At 42.8% G+C, this 18,466-nt stretch overlaps 1 protein-coding gene across 1 annotated transcript in view; it reads left to right on the plus strand.

The window, feature by feature from the left end:
• The first annotated feature begins 12,526 nt into the window (after window positions 1–12,526).
• The window catches only part of SPPL3 (signal peptide peptidase like 3), a 65,508-nt gene continuing 59,568 nt past the window's right edge, over window positions 12,527–18,466 (plus strand). Inside the window, exon 1 of the mRNA XM_015429590.1 lies at window positions 12,527–12,909. Within this exon, the coding sequence (XP_015285076.1) occupies window positions 12,887–12,909 (23 nt within the window). The 5' untranslated portion in view covers window positions 12,527–12,886. The remainder of the gene's footprint in view (window positions 12,910–18,466) is intronic.

Consider the following 18,466-nt stretch of genomic DNA (forward strand, 5'->3'; position numbering starts at 1 on the left):
TTCCCCTCCCCAAACTCCACCTTCCCCATGCACTGCCCTCAACTCTCCAGGAATTTCCCAAGTTTCCAGAGCTGGTAATCCTAGCTTGTTTCCTGATTCAGCACAGCATTGTAGTGTATTCACACACACACACACACACACACACACAGAGTTTCCTTGGCTTCTCACCAATCTTTCCCAAACCTGCCTTGCTCCAAAGTTTTGGGAACGATTACAGCAAGGCCTAGGTGGATGCCATGTAGCTGGGAAGCTTTGGGTTTTCTCATCCCCACCAACATAGCACATGTTTACCCTGCCCCTGTGGCTACAATTTACTTTCGGGGGGGGGGGCAGCTTCTTGTTTTCTTAATCAGCAATTTAATATTGTTACAGTGAGCTAACAATTTAGTTTCTCTGAATTCCCAGCTTTAGTTTTTTAAAAAGTCTCTAGCCCCTTTCATTGTGGAGATATAAAGGGAAAGGCATATCTCTGCAACCAAAGGGGCTTGACTTTCCTTAAAAATGAAATGTGAGAATTCAGAGATCCTAATAAACAAATTGTTAAAACAATAGTCAGTTGCCAATTTAAAAAACACACACACACAGGGTCAGGAAAAGAACAGGGAAACCTGTCATATAGAAGCCTCATTGCTGCTGTGCTGTACTTGCAGCCACAGCAGTAATGCGGAAACTATGCAAGCCTATCCCTGAGGGCTCCAAAGAAGGGGAGGAAGCTCAGCAGGGATGTGATGCCATAGAATTCACCCTCAGAATCTGCCTTCTCCTCTAGGAAAATTGATTTCTGTAGTCTGAAGATCAATTTTATTTCCAGGAGAACTCCAGGCCCCACCTGGAGGTTGGTTGACCTAAGTGCATAGGACTCTGCCTGGGGATGCAGCAGTGAAGAGGTTAGAAGCAGCTGAATGAAACCTTTGTACAAAAGAATGACACTTTTAAAAACCCCTTTCTACACAGTCCTTGTGTGACTAAACCTTCTACAATAGACAATGCTGCCGCCGCCTCTTACTTATGTAACCAAGAGTTGGAAAGTGTGACGTCTTTTCGAAAAGCATCTGGCATGTGGCTTGGCTTGCTTGTGTGAGTCATCTGGCCGAGGACTCCTGAGTGTCCTCTTAGTTTGCATGCCTTCCTCCCATTGACCCCTGGTGGTTATGGTGGTGCACTGATGTTCTCTTGCCCCAAGTCCTAAAGGCAGCCCTGCCTGATGACGCAGTTCTGTGCTTACTGCTTTACCTCCATTGCTGATGAAGTGGGATTAAAGTGATGTTGCTTGGCCTGATGAAAGAAAAAAAGATTTCCAGCAGATGGAGGAGAGCTCTGTGCAGAGAGTGTCATTGGATTGCTCTTAGCCAGCCTGTTCTCTCCCACGCTTGCTGCCTTTGCTTTGCCCCAGGGCTGTTTACCCAGCCAGAAAGATTCTGTTTGCAGCTAGGATTTAAATGTCACTGATGGGCCCAAGCACAGAAGCAGCAGTGTGTGTTTTTTTAAGGACCACACTAGAGCTAGCCTTAGCTTAATGTATACGAAGAGTCGGACTCGACTGTGCAACTCAACAACAACTTGACACAGTTATAACTTGATTTATATGCGTCAACTATGTTTTTAACGATATATGTTTATTCTTTTTTTGTAACCCCTCTTGGGCATTGTGAAAAGGTCCTCTATACTGTATGTGTGTATAGAAAGGGCAGTGCAATTTGAATCTGAAACAGAGATTGTACTGAAAAGGGAATCATCTTGGGGGTGCAGGATCCTTTTCTCTTTGGGGATAGTGAAGAGAAGATCAGCTGCCTCATTCATGTGCTTCTTGGTGTCCACATGTGCTCTACTTGTACTTGCCAGTAAAACAAGGATTACAAAGACACTGTAACCCCTCTCCCAGTGTTTTCTCATGCCAACTAAATCCAGAAGTGTTGCCCCAGAACTTCGCACCACTCAGAGATGTGGTGAAGGTGTACCATTGGTGATCAGACATGGGATTGTATATGCTTAAAGATACATTCTGAGATGGGTGGATTGATCTAAGATAGTGCTAATGAAACTAGCAGTAAATTGAAGCATTTCAGGAAACGCTTTGAGACAAAATTCCTGCAGCAAATGGAGGTTGTGCAGCAGCTGAGAAAATATGCATCAAAACTGATGCAGCACCCAGATTCTCAACACAATAAGGCATGGGAGCTACCACAAGAGCCCAAGTACAGCAGCTCAGCTGCAGAAGGTCCAGTTGATGTTGGAAACAGCAAAGAAGATACAGGGTGTGGAGGGCTTGGATTATGAAGCTGTACAGTCAAAAGCTGAAAAACCAGAGGATTTGTCTATCCAGAAGCTACAGGAAAAGTTCTGTGATTGAGGGGGAAAAATTGCAGAACCTCAAGCTGAAGACACGGGAAGGGAACTGAACTTCAGTTTGCAGCCATAGAAGCGGAAGACTTACAGGCTTCACTATATAAAGTAAAATGCCTAAACATACCTCTGAAATTCAGCTTCGATAAAGTGGAATTTCCCTATACTTGTGTTAATTGTGTTACGAAAACTCACAATCTTAGAAATGTTAACTGTGGGGGTTTGAATTAAAAAAAAATCCAAGATAGAAGTTCAAGTTTGTGAGTCAGGAGAGAGAAGCTAGGAGCTTGGATTAATCATTATATTCATGCTGTATACTTCGGGGTAAGGCTTCAAATAGAGAAGTAAACATTGTCTTTTTGTTTTGCTGATTGGTGACAGTTTGAATGGAAATTACAAATGGCATAGGTTTTAGTCTAAAGGGGAAAACCTATACTGGTGGTGTGGAAATAACTTTGTATTGGGTAAAATAACAATTAATTAATCAGCTTTATATGTTTTTGATTTCTCGTTAATCAGTCAATTTAATCTCTTTTCCAGAAGGAGCTGTAGGTCCTTTTAAAATTGACCTGGCAATGAGCTGGCCCTTTTAGAGAAAAGCATGGCATGGTGAGATTGCTACCTCACTGCGGCTCAAAAACACTGAGCATTTGCTGTGCTGAAGGCACGATCGTCCCGCGGATTTTCTGGATGCGATCACACCGGAACATCTGGGAGGTGTAGCGCACCTTTGGCGAACCCATGGTGTCCTGCCAAAGGTGTGCATTAAAAAACTACCTGGGACGACCTATTGGCAAATGGTTTGCCATGGGCTGCATGCAGACTCCCTGGGTGTGATCGCGCCAGTGCGCGGCTTTCTCCCCCGTCATCCTATTTGCCACGGGGAAGCCGCTGTTGCGTCTGATTGCAGCGCAAATAGCCGCGCTCCCCCCCCCCGCATTTTCCGGCATGTCTGACTGGGGCCTGCTATGAATTGGGACTAAGGTGGTTGTCCATGGAAGCTGGCCATTTGAATATGTTCCCTGCTGCTCAGATCCTGCTTTTAAACTATCTCTTGCTCCATCACTTTGGAGCAAGTTAAAATCTCTTCCAGGTTCCCAGGGAGGGTAGTTCTTGTAAATTGGAAAAAGGTTGATTCCTTGTTTCTGGTTTAGACAATTAGCAGCTCACAAAAGATAATATAGGTGAAATTAATAAAACATTTGTGGTCTGGAAACTTATTTTTAAGATTGGTCAGACATTGAGGAGTCCTTGCTTATATGAAGCAATGATTTTTGGAGCCAGGTTAGGGTCAGCAATTGGGCTTTCGTAGAAATGGTGTTGATACTGAATGTGGCTGACTCTATTTGGCCATGGATGTACAGTTCTGGAGAGACCTGCTGTTGCCTCTGGCTAGTACAAGGGAGTTATGTTTGTCCTCTGGCTAGTACAAGGGAGTTATTTACACACACACACCCTGTTTTCTCAGATGATGCAAACAACCAAATGGAAGGTGAGATCTGGCAAACAGAGTATATTGCCCCTAACCATGGAAAGTTATGCACTCCCCACTGGAGCCCCTCAGGTTTCTGCAAAAACTTAAAGGAGATGTAAGGGCCAGTTCCAGATTTGAGGGACCCCAGACCAAGAATTCCTAGGGCCTCCCTCCCCGCTTCTACCTACCACCAGGCCCCCACACATGCCCTTCTCCCTACCAACATGCCTATGTGTCCTTCTCCTGCCCTCTTGCGAGCTTTCCAAGTGTTCATGCTCACCATTGCCCACAGCCTTTTTCCTAGTGGCCCTGGGCAGTAAATGTAGCTGAGAGCATGGTAAAGTGCTAGCAAATGAAAGGGGTGTGTGTGTTTGACAACAGTGGGCCCTGTCAGAAGCCCTGGCCCCTGGCCCCACCTCAGGGTACGCTGACACCAGCCCTGGATGTAGATATCTACTATTGCTCCTGTGCCACAATGTTCTGCTGCCTGCACTTATTACGAATATAAAACCTTCTAATCTCTTAGCCTTGCGAGATGCCGGAGGGACTCTAATTAGACTACTTCAGAGTAAGTGGTTTGAAAATTGCAGCCTATGACCACCACATTGTTATGATGTGTATGCATTACAGAACTTGTCAGCTCTCTAGGGAAAGCTGTGAAAAAGGTTAACACTGTAATTACTATTATTATCATAATGATAATGAGTGGAATCACTTTTTCTATTTTAAACACTGTAACAATCTTGTCTGCTCCTCAATGGACTTTTCCCATTTAAAAGCATCTGTATTATACTTGTTCTCTTTGGAATGGGGTGAATTAAAAATTTTCTTCCACATGAAAGGTGACTATAAAAAAAAAAGTGGAGAACTGACCTGAAGTTCAAGGCTCAAATTGTACACATCTCTGCTTTTGCTAGCAAGTGGATGAGGGAGCACAAGTGATTATACAACTAGCAAGAAACAGGGCTTAAAGTTTTAATTTGTATAGCTAATGTATAAATTTCTTTAGTAGAGCTGAGAGTTAAGGAAACACTGACTTTTTGAAAAGCTGTTTTGGTTTTGGTGTGTTACTGTAATAGAAAATTAAAATTCTGAAATAAAAAACATGAAAGATTGCCAGTTCTTCTAACAATGAATGTGTTTTTAATCAAATTATATATTCACTTCCTTCAATATCTCAAGAGTGGTATCTATATTGAGGTTTCAGTGTTATATGCTAAAGTGTAATTGATTAATCATCTACACGTAACTGATTAATCTAATAAAAATCTTTAATTGTTTGTAGCCCTAGGTTTAACCAGCAGTTAAAGCTGAGCCCATCAGATTTGCATCCTCAGATTTACAAAATACATTATTTAAAACAATCTAACAGTTAATCAAAAGCTAATCTAACAATTAGTCAAAAGCTAACAATTCTAAAATATTCAAAGCTGACCACAGGCAGTTTTGAAAGTTAAGGAAAGCAATTCAACTGTCCTTCTCAGAACTTCTTCAGAAGGTCACAAGTGCTCAAGCAAAAATACTAGATTTCAAGTTGAAAGAATATTTCAGAAGAGTGAAGATATTTAGGCATCAATAAGTCAAAGGAAGTGTTTGACCTTGGAGTTTCAGTGGCTGAACAGGTTGAGGACATAAGAAACATCCTAATGGATCAGACCAAATGATTATCTCGTCCTGCCTTATGTATCCTACAGTGGTCAGCCACATGTTTCTATAAAGGCAGGGCATGAAGGCAATAGTCCTCTGCTGCAGTTACTCTCAAGCACCTGCTGTTCACCCCTGAAGGTGGTTGGCTACTTCAGTGTAGTCTGCTGGTTCAAGGCCCTCTCAGAATTTAATGCCCAGACTGTATTATCCTCACATTTTTTCTCCTGTAAATACATACTATTTTACTATTCATACACAGTGGAATTGTGTCCAAATTCCTTTATAGCTAAATAGGACTTCCATGTTCAGAAGCAGTATGTTTCTCAATTCCAGGTGCCGGGGCAAACAGCGAGGAGAGGCTTGCGGACCTCAAAAACATCTGGCTGGCCTCTGTTGGAAACCTTTGCTGTGATACAGAAAGGAATTCTCCTATGTGTCCATGACAAAGGGCCTTTGGGTTCAGTGTGTATTGTGACATAGAACAGGATGGATAATTATAATAATGGTATAGCCATTTCCACATTAATTATTTGCCCCGGGCTCAATGTTTTGAGCCGCCCTGAGCCTGTTCGCGGGGAGGGCGGGGTATAAATACAAAAATAAATAAAATAAATAAAAAGTGGGGTTTTCCCCAGCTTCCCCCATAGTATCCTGGTACTTCTGTGCTCCACCTGGGTTTTCCTTGACTTTTAGTGCAATCTTTCCCAAACCTGTCTTGCTGTGCTGTTTTGGAAAACCAAAGCTGGGCTGGCTGCTGGAGGGGCAGGAAGGCCTGGGTCTTCCCAGTCCTTCTGCCCACAAAACAGACAGTTAATGCTCCTGCCCCTCTGGCGGTTATTCCACTCCCTGACAGCAAGGGACTTTTTTGAGCTTTTAAAAAAACCACCAATTGTCATATCAATCTAAGGGTATATTGGTATGTCAATTATCAGTTTTTAAAAACCGTCAGAAAAGACTCCCCTATAGTGTGTGTGAGGGGGATGACCACCTTAGGTACTAGGCAGGGGAAATGGGGGAAACCTGCCATCTAGAAGCCCCATTGCTGCTGTGTTGCATTAGCAGCTACAGCCACAATAGACTTTCTCACAGAAAGCATTGTGCAGAACAGCTCTGCACCACACATTTTATGCATCTGTTATGTTACTTATACCCAAATAACAAACAAAAATATGACAGATAAGAAATTTTTATTTTCTAAATGAAAGCCCAGATTCTCTCACATTTACTTGAAATAGTATTTGAATGGTTTACATTTTACCCAAAGCATCTGATCTTGAGAAAGCTGAAATCCAGCCAGTCACTCTTGGGATTTGGACTACACAAATCGGCACTTGCTAGGTACATCAAAAGGGGGAGAGAGAGCAGAGATTAGTACTGACAGCTGCCAAGTCTTTGCCCAGGAACTAGATTATTTTAGTGGTACATTTTGCATAAAGAAAAACAAATCAGCTCGTGACTTCGTTTTCACATCTTTTGGAATTAAACAGACAAAACCATAAAGGATCTGTTTTGCTGCAAACTTCCTCATAGTTAACTAATTGATATTAATATTTAGGTGTGATGTTTCATTTTCTTCATGGTGGTTAAGTGGCATTTGCTGTTAACAGGAAGAAAAAAGAATAAAAGGTATTGTTGCATAAAACATCCATCTGGTATAATTATTTTTCTGTTTACACATAATTGCACTAGTGGGACAAAATAGAAATATTAAACGTCATTATGAGGACTTGGGTGCAAAGTATATGACAAGGTAGCCAGCCCTTTTGAGTAATAATTTTGGATTTAATTTATATTAAAGAAGAGAGGCCCCATATCTCTTCCTTCCCATAAAGAAGTCCAATATTTCCATTATGCAAAGTGTACTGGAGGGCTGAGTTTGTTTATTTCCTCCAATAGCAGTATGTGTGTCATATTTGCATATTAGAAGTGGTCACATGTAGACAGATACCCTACGGAGTGTTAGGAACACTTCAGTGAAGAGAAACCAATGGACTAACCAGACGGCTGGGAATCTGTCTGTGCACCTTTGTGGGAACAATGGACTAACCAGACAGCTGGGAATCTGTCTGTGCACCTTTGTGGGAACAAGGAAAACAAGACGTCTCCCAGCAGAGGTAAAACCAACCAGAATGGGGTGATAGGAGCTCCTGCCTTGCATACAAAATGGGTAAATACAGATAAGGAGGTAGAAGTGAAGGCAGTTATCACCTTGCTCAGAGGTTTAATGAGAGCAGATGGCAGTAGGCAACAATGGCATTGCTGCTGCTCTTCATTGGCTCTTGTGCTCGCAGCCTTACAAAGCATAGCACTTTCAGCTGCGTCATACTGCCGGTGGAGAAGACAAAGTTGGAGGTTATGTCTGGACAGTAGCACCTAGCAGGCGTCTGTGCAGCAGCAGCAGCAAGAACTTGGTATTTGACTTGTAAAGATCCCCTAAAACTCGTCACTTTTGAGCATGTGCATGTGAGATTTGGAACCTGTCCAGGGCCCACACATATGATACAAACTCCCAGGCCTGGAAGGGGGCTCCCACCATAAAAAAGGGGGCCTCCACAGAAGTGTCAAGGGATCCTAGTTCCTTCTCATACTTCAAGCTACAAAGCGATACTGAATCTACCCCAAGATGTTTCTGATGACAAGATAATGAGATGCACAGACTGCAGGAATGGTACATCCACTTTGTATGCCAGCAGCATCTTCTGATATAGCAAATTCAGCACTTCTAATTTAAGGAGGGGATGCAGCTTATTGGCCTTTTTTTTAACAATCCCTTCCTTCTGCATCTAGTTGAGGGAGGAGGAAGAAGTCATGGAACTCTCCAAATTACACTTTCATCGGCAAGCCTTTAAAAATTAGACCTCATAACCTCTCCAAAGCAGCAGCCATTTTGACCAAGTTGATGCTATTCAGCTCAACCTCCTGAAGCAAAATTATGCTTAAATGGCCCAAGTGTGACTTGGTGAGTGGGTGGTATTTTCACGGTGTTAATGAAAACAAACACAATTAGAAGGCTGTATCCAGGGATTCCTTGCAGGGGCACAGCTCAGGACCATGCATGATGGGATCATGTGGCACAGCTGCCTGGGATGGCAAATGTCTTGGTCTGGACTTGGAATCCTTTGATAAATCAATACTATTATTATTATTTTATTTATTGAATTTATAACCCGCTGTCCCTGGAAACCAGGCTCAGAGCGGGTAACATCATTTGTAAAAACATTCAGTTCATAAGACTAATACATAATTACAATAAATATAATAAAACACAATAAAACACATAATAAATATATCCCACTGTACAGCTAAAAGATGGTGCAAAATCTCAGGGGGAGTAAGGTATAGTTGTCTGATGAGAGGGGGGAGGGGAGAAAGGGAGGAAGTCAATCAAGGGTTACCAGGTTCTACTTTGTCCGGGGGGGGGCCAGCAGTGCTTGCTTGCAAAAGCCATTTAAAGGGAATTAAATGGTTTTTGCAAATGGGCGCCATGCAAGCCTGAACTCCAAGTGGCAAATTCGCTGCTTTAAATTCAGGTGTGGGAGGCCCTGGCTTGCAAAAAAATATTAAAAGGGAACCTTTCCTTCAAATGGTTTTTCCAAGTGGGCTGGGCACTGCGCACGCCGGAACTCCAAGCAACAAATTTGCAGCTTGGAATTCAGGCGTGGGCAGCCCCCACTTGCAAAAAAAACATTTAAACCATCCCTTAATTATTATTTTTTTGCAAGCAGAGGCTGCCTGCACCTGAATTCCAAGCTGCTTGGAGTTCAGGCGTGCGGCCATCCCCCCCACCCCCAAGATCTAAAGGGCCCTCCAGCTGATCGACAGGCCATGTACTGGCCAGTGACGGGCAGGAAGCTGCTAAATCAGGGGATCCCCCAACTAGGGACTGGCAAACCTAGGTCAATCCAAGATGGAAACCATCAAAATAGAGCCCATCGCTTCCCTCAACCATATGCCCTGTGGAACAACTCTATTTTGCAGGCCCTGCAAAACTGTAACAAGTCCCACAGGGCCCTGATCTCTCTCAAAAGAATGTTCCATCAGGTTGGAGCCAGGACTGAAAAGGTCCTGACCCTGACTGAGGACAGCCAGACACTCTTTGGGCCAGGGATCACTAGCAGATTTTGGTCACTAGAACGTAATGTGCTGCTGGAGCATCAGTTCACAAAGCTGGTCAGATCTGCGTATTTCCAGAAAGGATCACAAAACTGAGCTCTTGCCAAATGTCAGTTTGAGCTGTGGGGAGAACCAGATACGATGTCCCTGTGCCTTTGGAAACAGCACCTAATCCCTCTTCTGTATAGCCATTTCCGCTTTCAACTACGGTATGGTCTGACATCATCACTAGGTATGCCATTGGCTGACTAACAACAGACCTATTACTAAGGTCGTAACAAGCATGAGAAGAACAATACAATACTTCTTTTGTTCTCAGCTTCCTCCAGGAGTCTCCCATCTGAAATATTTTCCTTGTTCATTAAGAAATCTTCCCTTGAGTCAAACAGATGAATTGGACTAATTTGCCTTCTGGCCCGAGTATAACATTGACATTGCCTTGGTCACTGGAAGCTGATGACCTGGGCTTGGAGACAAATGCAGGAAATATGATCCTGTTGGTCTTCTTAGACCTGTGGGTAGCTTCTGATATCTTCAACCAAGGTATCCTTCTGTACTACCCACTGAAGATGGGAGTGCCACTTTCTGATCCTTACTTGGCAGCAGTTTCCAGAAGGTGTGCTAGGGGATTTCTGCCATGTTCCCTGATATTTGTGCACAGCCAGTTTCCAATCTTTCCTTTATGCTATTTAACATGCATATGAGGCTATTTGAAGGTTTGGGTGTGATGACACCCAAGTCAATCTCCCTTTTTCATTGAGTCCAGGTGAAATGGTGGATGTGTTCCACAAGTACTTAGAGCTGGTAATGGCCTTGATGAGGGCTAGTAAACTTAGGCTATATCTAGACATGATGGGGTTTGTTTGACCAGAGTGGTGCTATTCAGTATGTGCTAGATGGGGTTGTGCTCCCCCTTAAGGAATAGACATGTTCCATCTTGCAGATAATTTTAGAGCAGGCCTTGAGTCCGGACACACAAGTGGCCTTTGTGGTACAAAATAACCTTGACCAACTTTGGGGTGGGTGCTTTAGTTAAAGGTATCCAGTGTTGATGATGTTTAGTTTAAATTACTGTAATGCACTATATTTATTACTTATTAATTTGTTAGATTTAAATCCCACTTCTTGCTTTTGAGATACTTAAAACAGGTTACAGCACTTCTACAGACAGTAGAAACTTCTGGTCTGGGTAGCCCAGTCCTAGATCTTGGTCAGCCCTGGTTAGTAGGTGGATGAGAGACCACCAAGAAGTCTAGGGTTGCTGCACAGAGGCAAGCAATGGCAAACCACCTCTAAACTTCTCTGGCCTTGAAAACCCTATAGAGTTGTCATAACTCAGCTGTGACTTGGTGACAACCCCCCCAAAAACAACAACAACAACAACAACAAACTTCTGTCTCTTTCCTCCAAACCATTCCAATACATTTGTACCCACTGGCGGCTTTAGAATGACAGTTCCATTGATAGTGAGAAGTATAGCGCCCGCCTCCCAAGAGTGGAGATCTTTAATGTACTGGAAACTAAAGAGGAACTGGATTTTGCCCTGACCAAAAAGTTATTCAGATTACATGTGGAGCTACCCTAGGAAAGCATTCAAAACCATTAGCTGGTTCAGAAAACATCAGAAAGAACAAAAAATATTCAGCAGCAATATATGAAATTACTCTTACTACCTTGCTCCAGCATGAGCTGCTATTCAGTAGTTCCTGAATTTGCCATGAATGTATCAAAATCTGTACATTAGACTTGGCCTCCTGCCTGTTAGTTTCTGTTTGTCCTTCCAATGCAGCTACTACTGTATTCAAAATAAAAGCTATTAAGAGGAACTCAGTGTAATGTACTGAGTTCTAGTGTTGTTTCTAGACACAATTCAAAGCGCTGATTTCAACCTACAAAGCTCTATACAGTCCAAAGCCAGGCTGGTTGAATACAAAAGTTTAAACAGCAGTATTGCTCTCAAAGGCAGAACAAAAAACAGGGTGAAAACATCGCTCTGTCAGGCATCCCTGCTTGGTACCTCTCATCATCACCTGAGGCTCTGCTGGCCCGAGATGGTGTTGAGAAATAAGGAAAGGCCTTTTCTTCAGTGGTATCCTGCCTGGAATGACCTCCTAAGAAAAATCCACCTGCTTTCATCATCTAGGGTCCAAAACACTGTGCCTTCTGGCTATGTTAATGTTCTTATTATGCATTCATATTATTTTTGTTGGGTCCCTCTCTATTGCTAAAAAGGCAGGTTTATAATAAATGTTTTAAATAAATAAATGACTTCCCTTTTATTTTTAAATGAGTGTTTTTTGGTTGGTTTTGCTGCTCCCGTTTCTCACCCTAGTTGAGTGACTGGTGTTGAGTATATCAATGTAGCTTATTATATTTCCAGAATACTGATTCTCTTATCCTCTATTTGCGTAATTTATTTGTGTTTCCGGAGTACTGAATAAAGGAATACACTTTTCCCCCTTTAAACTGGAACCGCCACACAGAGCGATGGGACTTGAACTATCTCGACCTACTTGGTCCAAAACGTTCCCTCTTCTGATTATGAATTGGCGACGACCTCGCTTTCTAGGTGCGTCTTTTCAAGAGACAGAAGCGGCTGCAGTTCAAAACAAAGAAGAAAAAAAGGCCACAAAGCGAACAACAAACAGCAGCCGGACAGCAACGGTCCCCCATGGGCGCAGGCGCACTGCAACGCACAAAAGTCGCCTCCATTTTCGCGTTCACCTTCAGCACAACTACAGCACCGGTGCGGGAGGGCCCTTGAAACGCGCGCACACCCCCCCCCCTCTCCTTTTCTTCTCACGACTGCCCAATGCGGCTGCGTCAAGCACGTGAGCCTGTTGTGAACACGTGACTCGCTGTTCCCAGGCTTGCGCGTGCGCACGCCAGTAAGCGACGCTCGGCTGCAGGTCCCGCCTCCGCGCGTCCTCTCCCCCCGCCCTCCTCCTCCGTCCCTCCGTCCGTGCGGGAACCAGCGAAGGGCCAGTCGGAGAGCGGCCTCGCCTTCCGAGTTCGCTGCTCGCCCGCTCCTCTCTTCTCAGCCTGTCGCCGCTGGCCCCCGGTCATGAGGCCCGCCCGGCGCTGGCGTGCGGCCCTGCGGTGCGGCTGCCACTGCTGAGCCTCCTCCTTCTCCTTCGTCGTCCGGGCGGGGATCCCCCCCCCTTCCTCACGGCCGCCGCCATGTTGGGCCGGGAGCCACAGCGGGGCCGTTGCTGAGCCCCGACGAGCGAGCCGGCCGAGCCAAGGGAGCAAGATCGACGCCCGGGACGAGGACGCCGCCGAGGAGGAGGAGCGGCTGCCGCCGGCACCATGGCGGAGCAGACCTACTCCTGGTGAGCCGCCGCCACTTGGCCTTCCTGGGCCTCCCGGAGGCGGGTGGAATGTGTAGGGGGTCGGAAAGGGTGCTTTTCTCCTCTTTTTCTTGGATGGAGTTCTTGGCCGCTAGGAGCGTGAGTTGCCAACTGACCAGCGAGCCAGCGAAACCTGGATTCGGCATGCCCCTGTGCATCTTTGCCAAAGCTTGATCCGCAACGATGGGTAGGGGGCAAAACCGTATAACTTACTGATGGTTGCGGCTCAGGGTTCTGCTAATGATGCAACAACAGTGACCTGTTGAAAAATTGGCAACTCCAGTTAACAACTCTTTAAAACTGGCCTGACTTGCTCCCGTGCCTTCTACAGCAGCGTGATTGGCAGTAGATAGAATGTTTGTTTCTAAGCTGGGAAAAAGCTACACCTGCTGATTTTTGCAGAGTAGGCTGCATTTCCTTTCGCATGTTAGGCTGTAGGTTTGTTCATCTTTAAGGTGCAACGGCATTTCAGATGAACTATATTAAGCTTATAAGATGTATTTTGCCTCTTCAGGAGAATGAATAAAGCAGATACATCTTCTGTCATGATGTGGTCTACATTATCATAAGTCTCATGTTACTCTGATGTCAAGATGTACAGATTTCCTCTCGAGATTTTTCTACAGGGAAAGAGCAAGTTTAGTGGTTAGAATTCATTATCTTTATTGAAGAGAGCAGGGTTCACATCACAGTTGAGCCCTGAAACTCACTGGACAGCCTTGGGACAGTCCCTATCTCTCAGTCTCATAGGGGGATTAGCATAAAATCAGAGGAGCTAACTCTAGATGTGCAGCCCTCAGCTCAGGGCTTGAAGGAGGAGCAAGGCAAAAATTTTGATAAAAATTCAGTTTTCTCAGATGAAAAAAAGAAATCTAGGGACATGGAAGTATTCCAGGAGTCTGTTTCATCCCCACTTTAAAGAAAGAGTAAAGAAAGGAGTCTGTTTAATCCTGACTTTAAGGTCCCTTACAAGTTCCTACTTGTCTTCCCACATTGATGTGATGAATATCTGGGCTGTTCGTAAATTGCCAGGTTAAAAGGTGGAAACCCTACTCAGAATCATACTTGTGATGTCGATGTGGGTGTGAAAGACAGGATGAGCAGCAAGATGCTGTAGCTTCACACACACACCCATTGGAGACATGATCACTCATTGGTGTCTGCCAGTGCATCATGAGAAACCAAAGTATCAGGAGGAGGAGAACCCAGAGGTTTTTGAAAAATGTTCCAGTCCCATCCAGGGATCTGAGATGTGTATATGGGGTGTGTGTGAAAGGGCATCTTAGGAAATGAAGAAAAATTATTAAGCACAAATTATTGCATGTTAATTCAGATGTATGTTCTGCAGGTTTCAGTAAAGCTTTGAAGGTAGTGCCCAGTGAATTGCAGTCAGTCATGAATCAATATAGGTGTATACAAACACATGCACCCCTACCCTTTTTGGATAAATAACTCTTTGAATTGATAAAATGTTTTTTTTAGTGGTCATAGGGTATTATTTATGATCTTACCAACAATCCTCTAAAGTATTTATTAAATTTATATTTTCTGTTTCTTCTGTGGAACTCAGGATGGGGTCCAATTCAACTATAAGCCAGAACCAAGGTGGTCTCCACTTCAAGTACAGACCAGGCCTGGATCTGCTTAGCTTTTAGCAGGGCTATTGTATTATGTCTTGCAACCCTACCTTGGGATCCAAATGTTTCTTGTCCTGAATAAAATGGTTGGATTTGGAATTAGGCTAAGAATATCCCAGTATTACAAAGAAGTAGAGCCTGAAATAGTTGCCTAATGATTTGTAGCTGAGATGTTATTTGAATTGAGAACTTCATGGAATCACGTATATAGATGTTCTGCAGAAGTGTCTACTCTAGTGTTGTATTGCCAGCAGTGGCCAGCCAGAAGTCTGGAAGTTTACAAGCAAGGAAATGTAGGAATAGTTGTCCTTTGGTGTCTCTCAGCATCTAGAGTTGTTCCTCAAAATATGGTGATCAACTGCAGCAGCACAGATTCGCCTTCCTTCTGATGCTTTCAGTTTCATAGAATTAAGACTTACTGAAAAGAAGAGCCATATCTTCTTGCATCTTATGATCCTATTCTGTTAATTTTCATCAAGAGTGTATGCTTAAGCAATGAGTCCCACTTCATTTGGTAGATGTTATAAGTCAGTATTTAGAATTACAAAGTCAGTATTGAAGGGATCAGAACTGTAAGGGAAATTCTAGGTTCTAAACCAGGGATAGTGTCGGGGTGCCACTTCCTAGTTATATTGGTAATTCTGGTCAGGTCCCTGTCTCTCCGTTTTAGAAGCAGAGTAGAAGAGAATGGTAAGAACAGAGTAATTGTTCCTTATTTCAGGTCCTCTGAGACTTGCTGAACAGACAACATGGTTGTATATACTGTGTCATATTTTATTTATTGTTTTGATGTTTTTGCCAAGAAAAGTGATCAGTAATAATAAGGGCCAAGATTAGCCAGTGTATTCTGATTTTGAAAGGATGTCACCAGTTCCAGACCCCATAGAGATGCCATGTAAAGCTGGCACAGCATCTGGCATGTATAGCATTCCATAGAATAAATGTCAGAATGTGAGAGCATCCATTACTGTAAAGTTAGAGTGGTGAAATGCAGAAGTTTTGTGCAAAATACTGTTTTGAGTCTTAAGATGCCATAGGTATTATTTGACCTGCTCTGTAGCAAAAACACTGTAACTTTTAACACACAGCTTGCTTTTGAAAATATGACATGTTCAATATGCAGTATATTATATCTGTGCTGCAGTGCTGGGAGGAGGAGAATATTTATGGTGTGGCAAGGAGAATTCATTTAAGGCACTTAGCATATGTGTTAGAGAAATGGAAGTGATCCTTATTACTTCTTGGAAGAATGCTTTCCAGGCATGTGGGGTAAAAATTTTTCCAGTGGTTTATTTTTCAGGGGGAAATCTTCCTTTTCATTCCCCCACCCCTTTCAGGGGAATTTCTTTTGTTTTCTAAAGATTTCATTTTTTTATAAAATTAGTATCTGTGGATGGATATTATTGTTAATACAGCATCAAGCAAGCTTGTCAGTTTCAAAATTGTAATTTAATGTTTTTCAGAAGATGATCCTCAGGAATCGTATAGTACATGGATTTCTTATTGATTTGTCAATGTTGGGGGATTAAAATACAAGTACACTTAATAATCTAAATTTTAGAAATCAAGTTATTAATTTTGCTGTCAATGCTAAAATTCTTTCCTCCTCTCACATTGTGGAAGGTATATTGTCATTGTCAATCTGATATGAATCCAACATGTAATTTGAGTCATGCCATAGACTTATTGTGAACTTGAGGTGCCCCAGTGACCTCCATGGAAGAGAGTGAAATTCTGTTGAAGTAGTTGAGTGGACAACACATGGCATATCATCCACAGTTCTTTGGGGATACAGGAATAAGAGTGTCAACATTTTGGCTTTGAGTTTTTTGTTTAATTTAAACAAGATAGCCCAGGCTGGCCCAATCTTGTTAGATCTTGGAAGTTAAGCAGGGTCAGCTTTGGCTAGTTTTTGGATAGGTAACCTCCAAGGGATACCAGGATCGTGATGCGGAGGCAGGCAGTTGCAAACTACCTCTGAAAGTCTCTTGCCTTGAAAACCCCACAGGATCGTGATAAATCAGTTGACGGCACATTCCACCACTAAGAGAAGTACATGTTATATTGTCTTTACATTTTGACAAATACGATTCCAATAAAAGAATTCCCACATAAGGCTTTTAGCTTGGATAAATATGACATTTAAATCAAAATTGATTACTCCCCCCCCCCCACCAATTATTTTAGTCCAAGTATTTGTTGGTACTGGGAAATAAAAATTAACATTGGGGTTTGTTTACTAAGTATAAGTCAAAATAAATATGCTAAATCAGATCAGACTTCCAAGGGAAGGATGTATTTTCTACACAGTCAGAGGAAGAGACTTCCAAGCCAGGCATCATAAGAAAGTCTTTGACTATTGCCAAGTTAAGAGCATGTGGTTGTGACGGCCCTGGTTGGGATGGCATCAGTGCTTTGCTAGGTAGTTAGCAGACAGAGAGCAACTTAAAGCTCCCTGTTTTTTTTCTGTTGCATTCTAGTTTCTTAAGATTTTATCCCCAAGTTAAGAAACAAGCAAATGCGATGAAACTCCTTGGTGGGTGCCATGTTGGGGACTACTACCAAATCAGTGCCTAGGCACTTTTCCACCCACTTACCCCCTGAATTATTCTCTTGTTCCAATTACAATGGCAGGCCATTTCATATGTTGTAGTAAAAGGGTACACACTCTCATTTGAATCAGCTACTTAAGTAAGTTGCCTTTGTCATCTTTGGACGATATTTCAGTGGATTTTTTTAGCTGCCTTTGGAGCTTTTGGACTTACAATGCCTCCTTGAAATGTTAACAGTATACAAGAACCAGTCCCAGCTCTCTGCTTTATCTGTATGTGGAGAAATAAATATGTAATCACTTCCCGTATAATGGTGTGTACTGATATTCACAACGTGTACAGTGGTAATCTGTGTGACTGAATTGGTGCTTAACTGAGTACAATGACGCAGTAACTGCCTTTGCACTGGTAGGTGACATTGAACTGTAACGAATTTATGCTTTGCTGATGTCTTTTTGTTTTAGTATAGCTCAATTGATGTTTTTGTATTCCTTTAGCTGTTTGGGCTTTTCAGTAATTGAATTAAGTTGTTGAATTTTATCAGATGCACTGATCTAACTAGTACTTTTACAATGCAGTCCTAAACAGAGTCGTATCCTTCTAAGTGTTGAAGTCAGTGGGTGTAACTTTGTTTAGGATGGTGCTGCTATTGTTTTTTTAAGTCATCTCAAATTTTTTGAGGATTTTTTTAAAACAGGGGGGCTAATAGGGTGCTTTGGGTTCTAGCTAAAGCTAGTCATGAATTTTAATCCCTGAAGGATTAACTCTTACCTGCTCTCTGCATGTTGAGAGAAGATGAAGGCTAGCTGGGATTTACATTGCTTCTAAATACATAGTAGATTAATAGAGCTTTTTGTATTGATGAGACTGTAGACAAAACATGTCTCAGAGGAAACTGAGCTACATTTTCACTAATATTTGCTTGTCTGTCTTTACTGTGCAACAATGCATAAATGATTCAAGACTTCAATTCTGTACACTGTGGCAAATGAGGTAAACATGGTAACAACCTACTTTTAAAGTTGACCACTTCACATTTTTTCCTTTAAATGTCTCTTTTTGCTTCCAAAACGTGTAATTGCCTTCCGTGCATTTATTCAGCAGTGGTAGTTTCCAGGCAGAATAATCAGTACTTGTTAAAGCAAGTGTGTAGGGGTGTGTGTTTACAGGGCTATGCATGTGTTCCCCCTCCATATGGATAGTTGTGTTGTGTTGTTCTTAAGTTTCTTCCATTTGCCAGACATAACTCTTTCTTGTAATGGAAAATGTTCTTGGCATGGAAAGCTTTTCTCCTGTGTTAGCCCACGTGGTGTCGTCCAGTCAGGTTTACAAATAAGTCAAAACACTCAG

This window comes from Gekko japonicus, unplaced genomic scaffold (genome assembly GCF_001447785.1).
Source record: "Gekko japonicus isolate JY-2015 unplaced genomic scaffold, Gekko_japonicus_V1.1 scaffold409, whole genome shotgun sequence".
Taxonomy (NCBI): Eukaryota; Metazoa; Chordata; class Lepidosauria; order Squamata; family Gekkonidae; genus Gekko; species Gekko japonicus.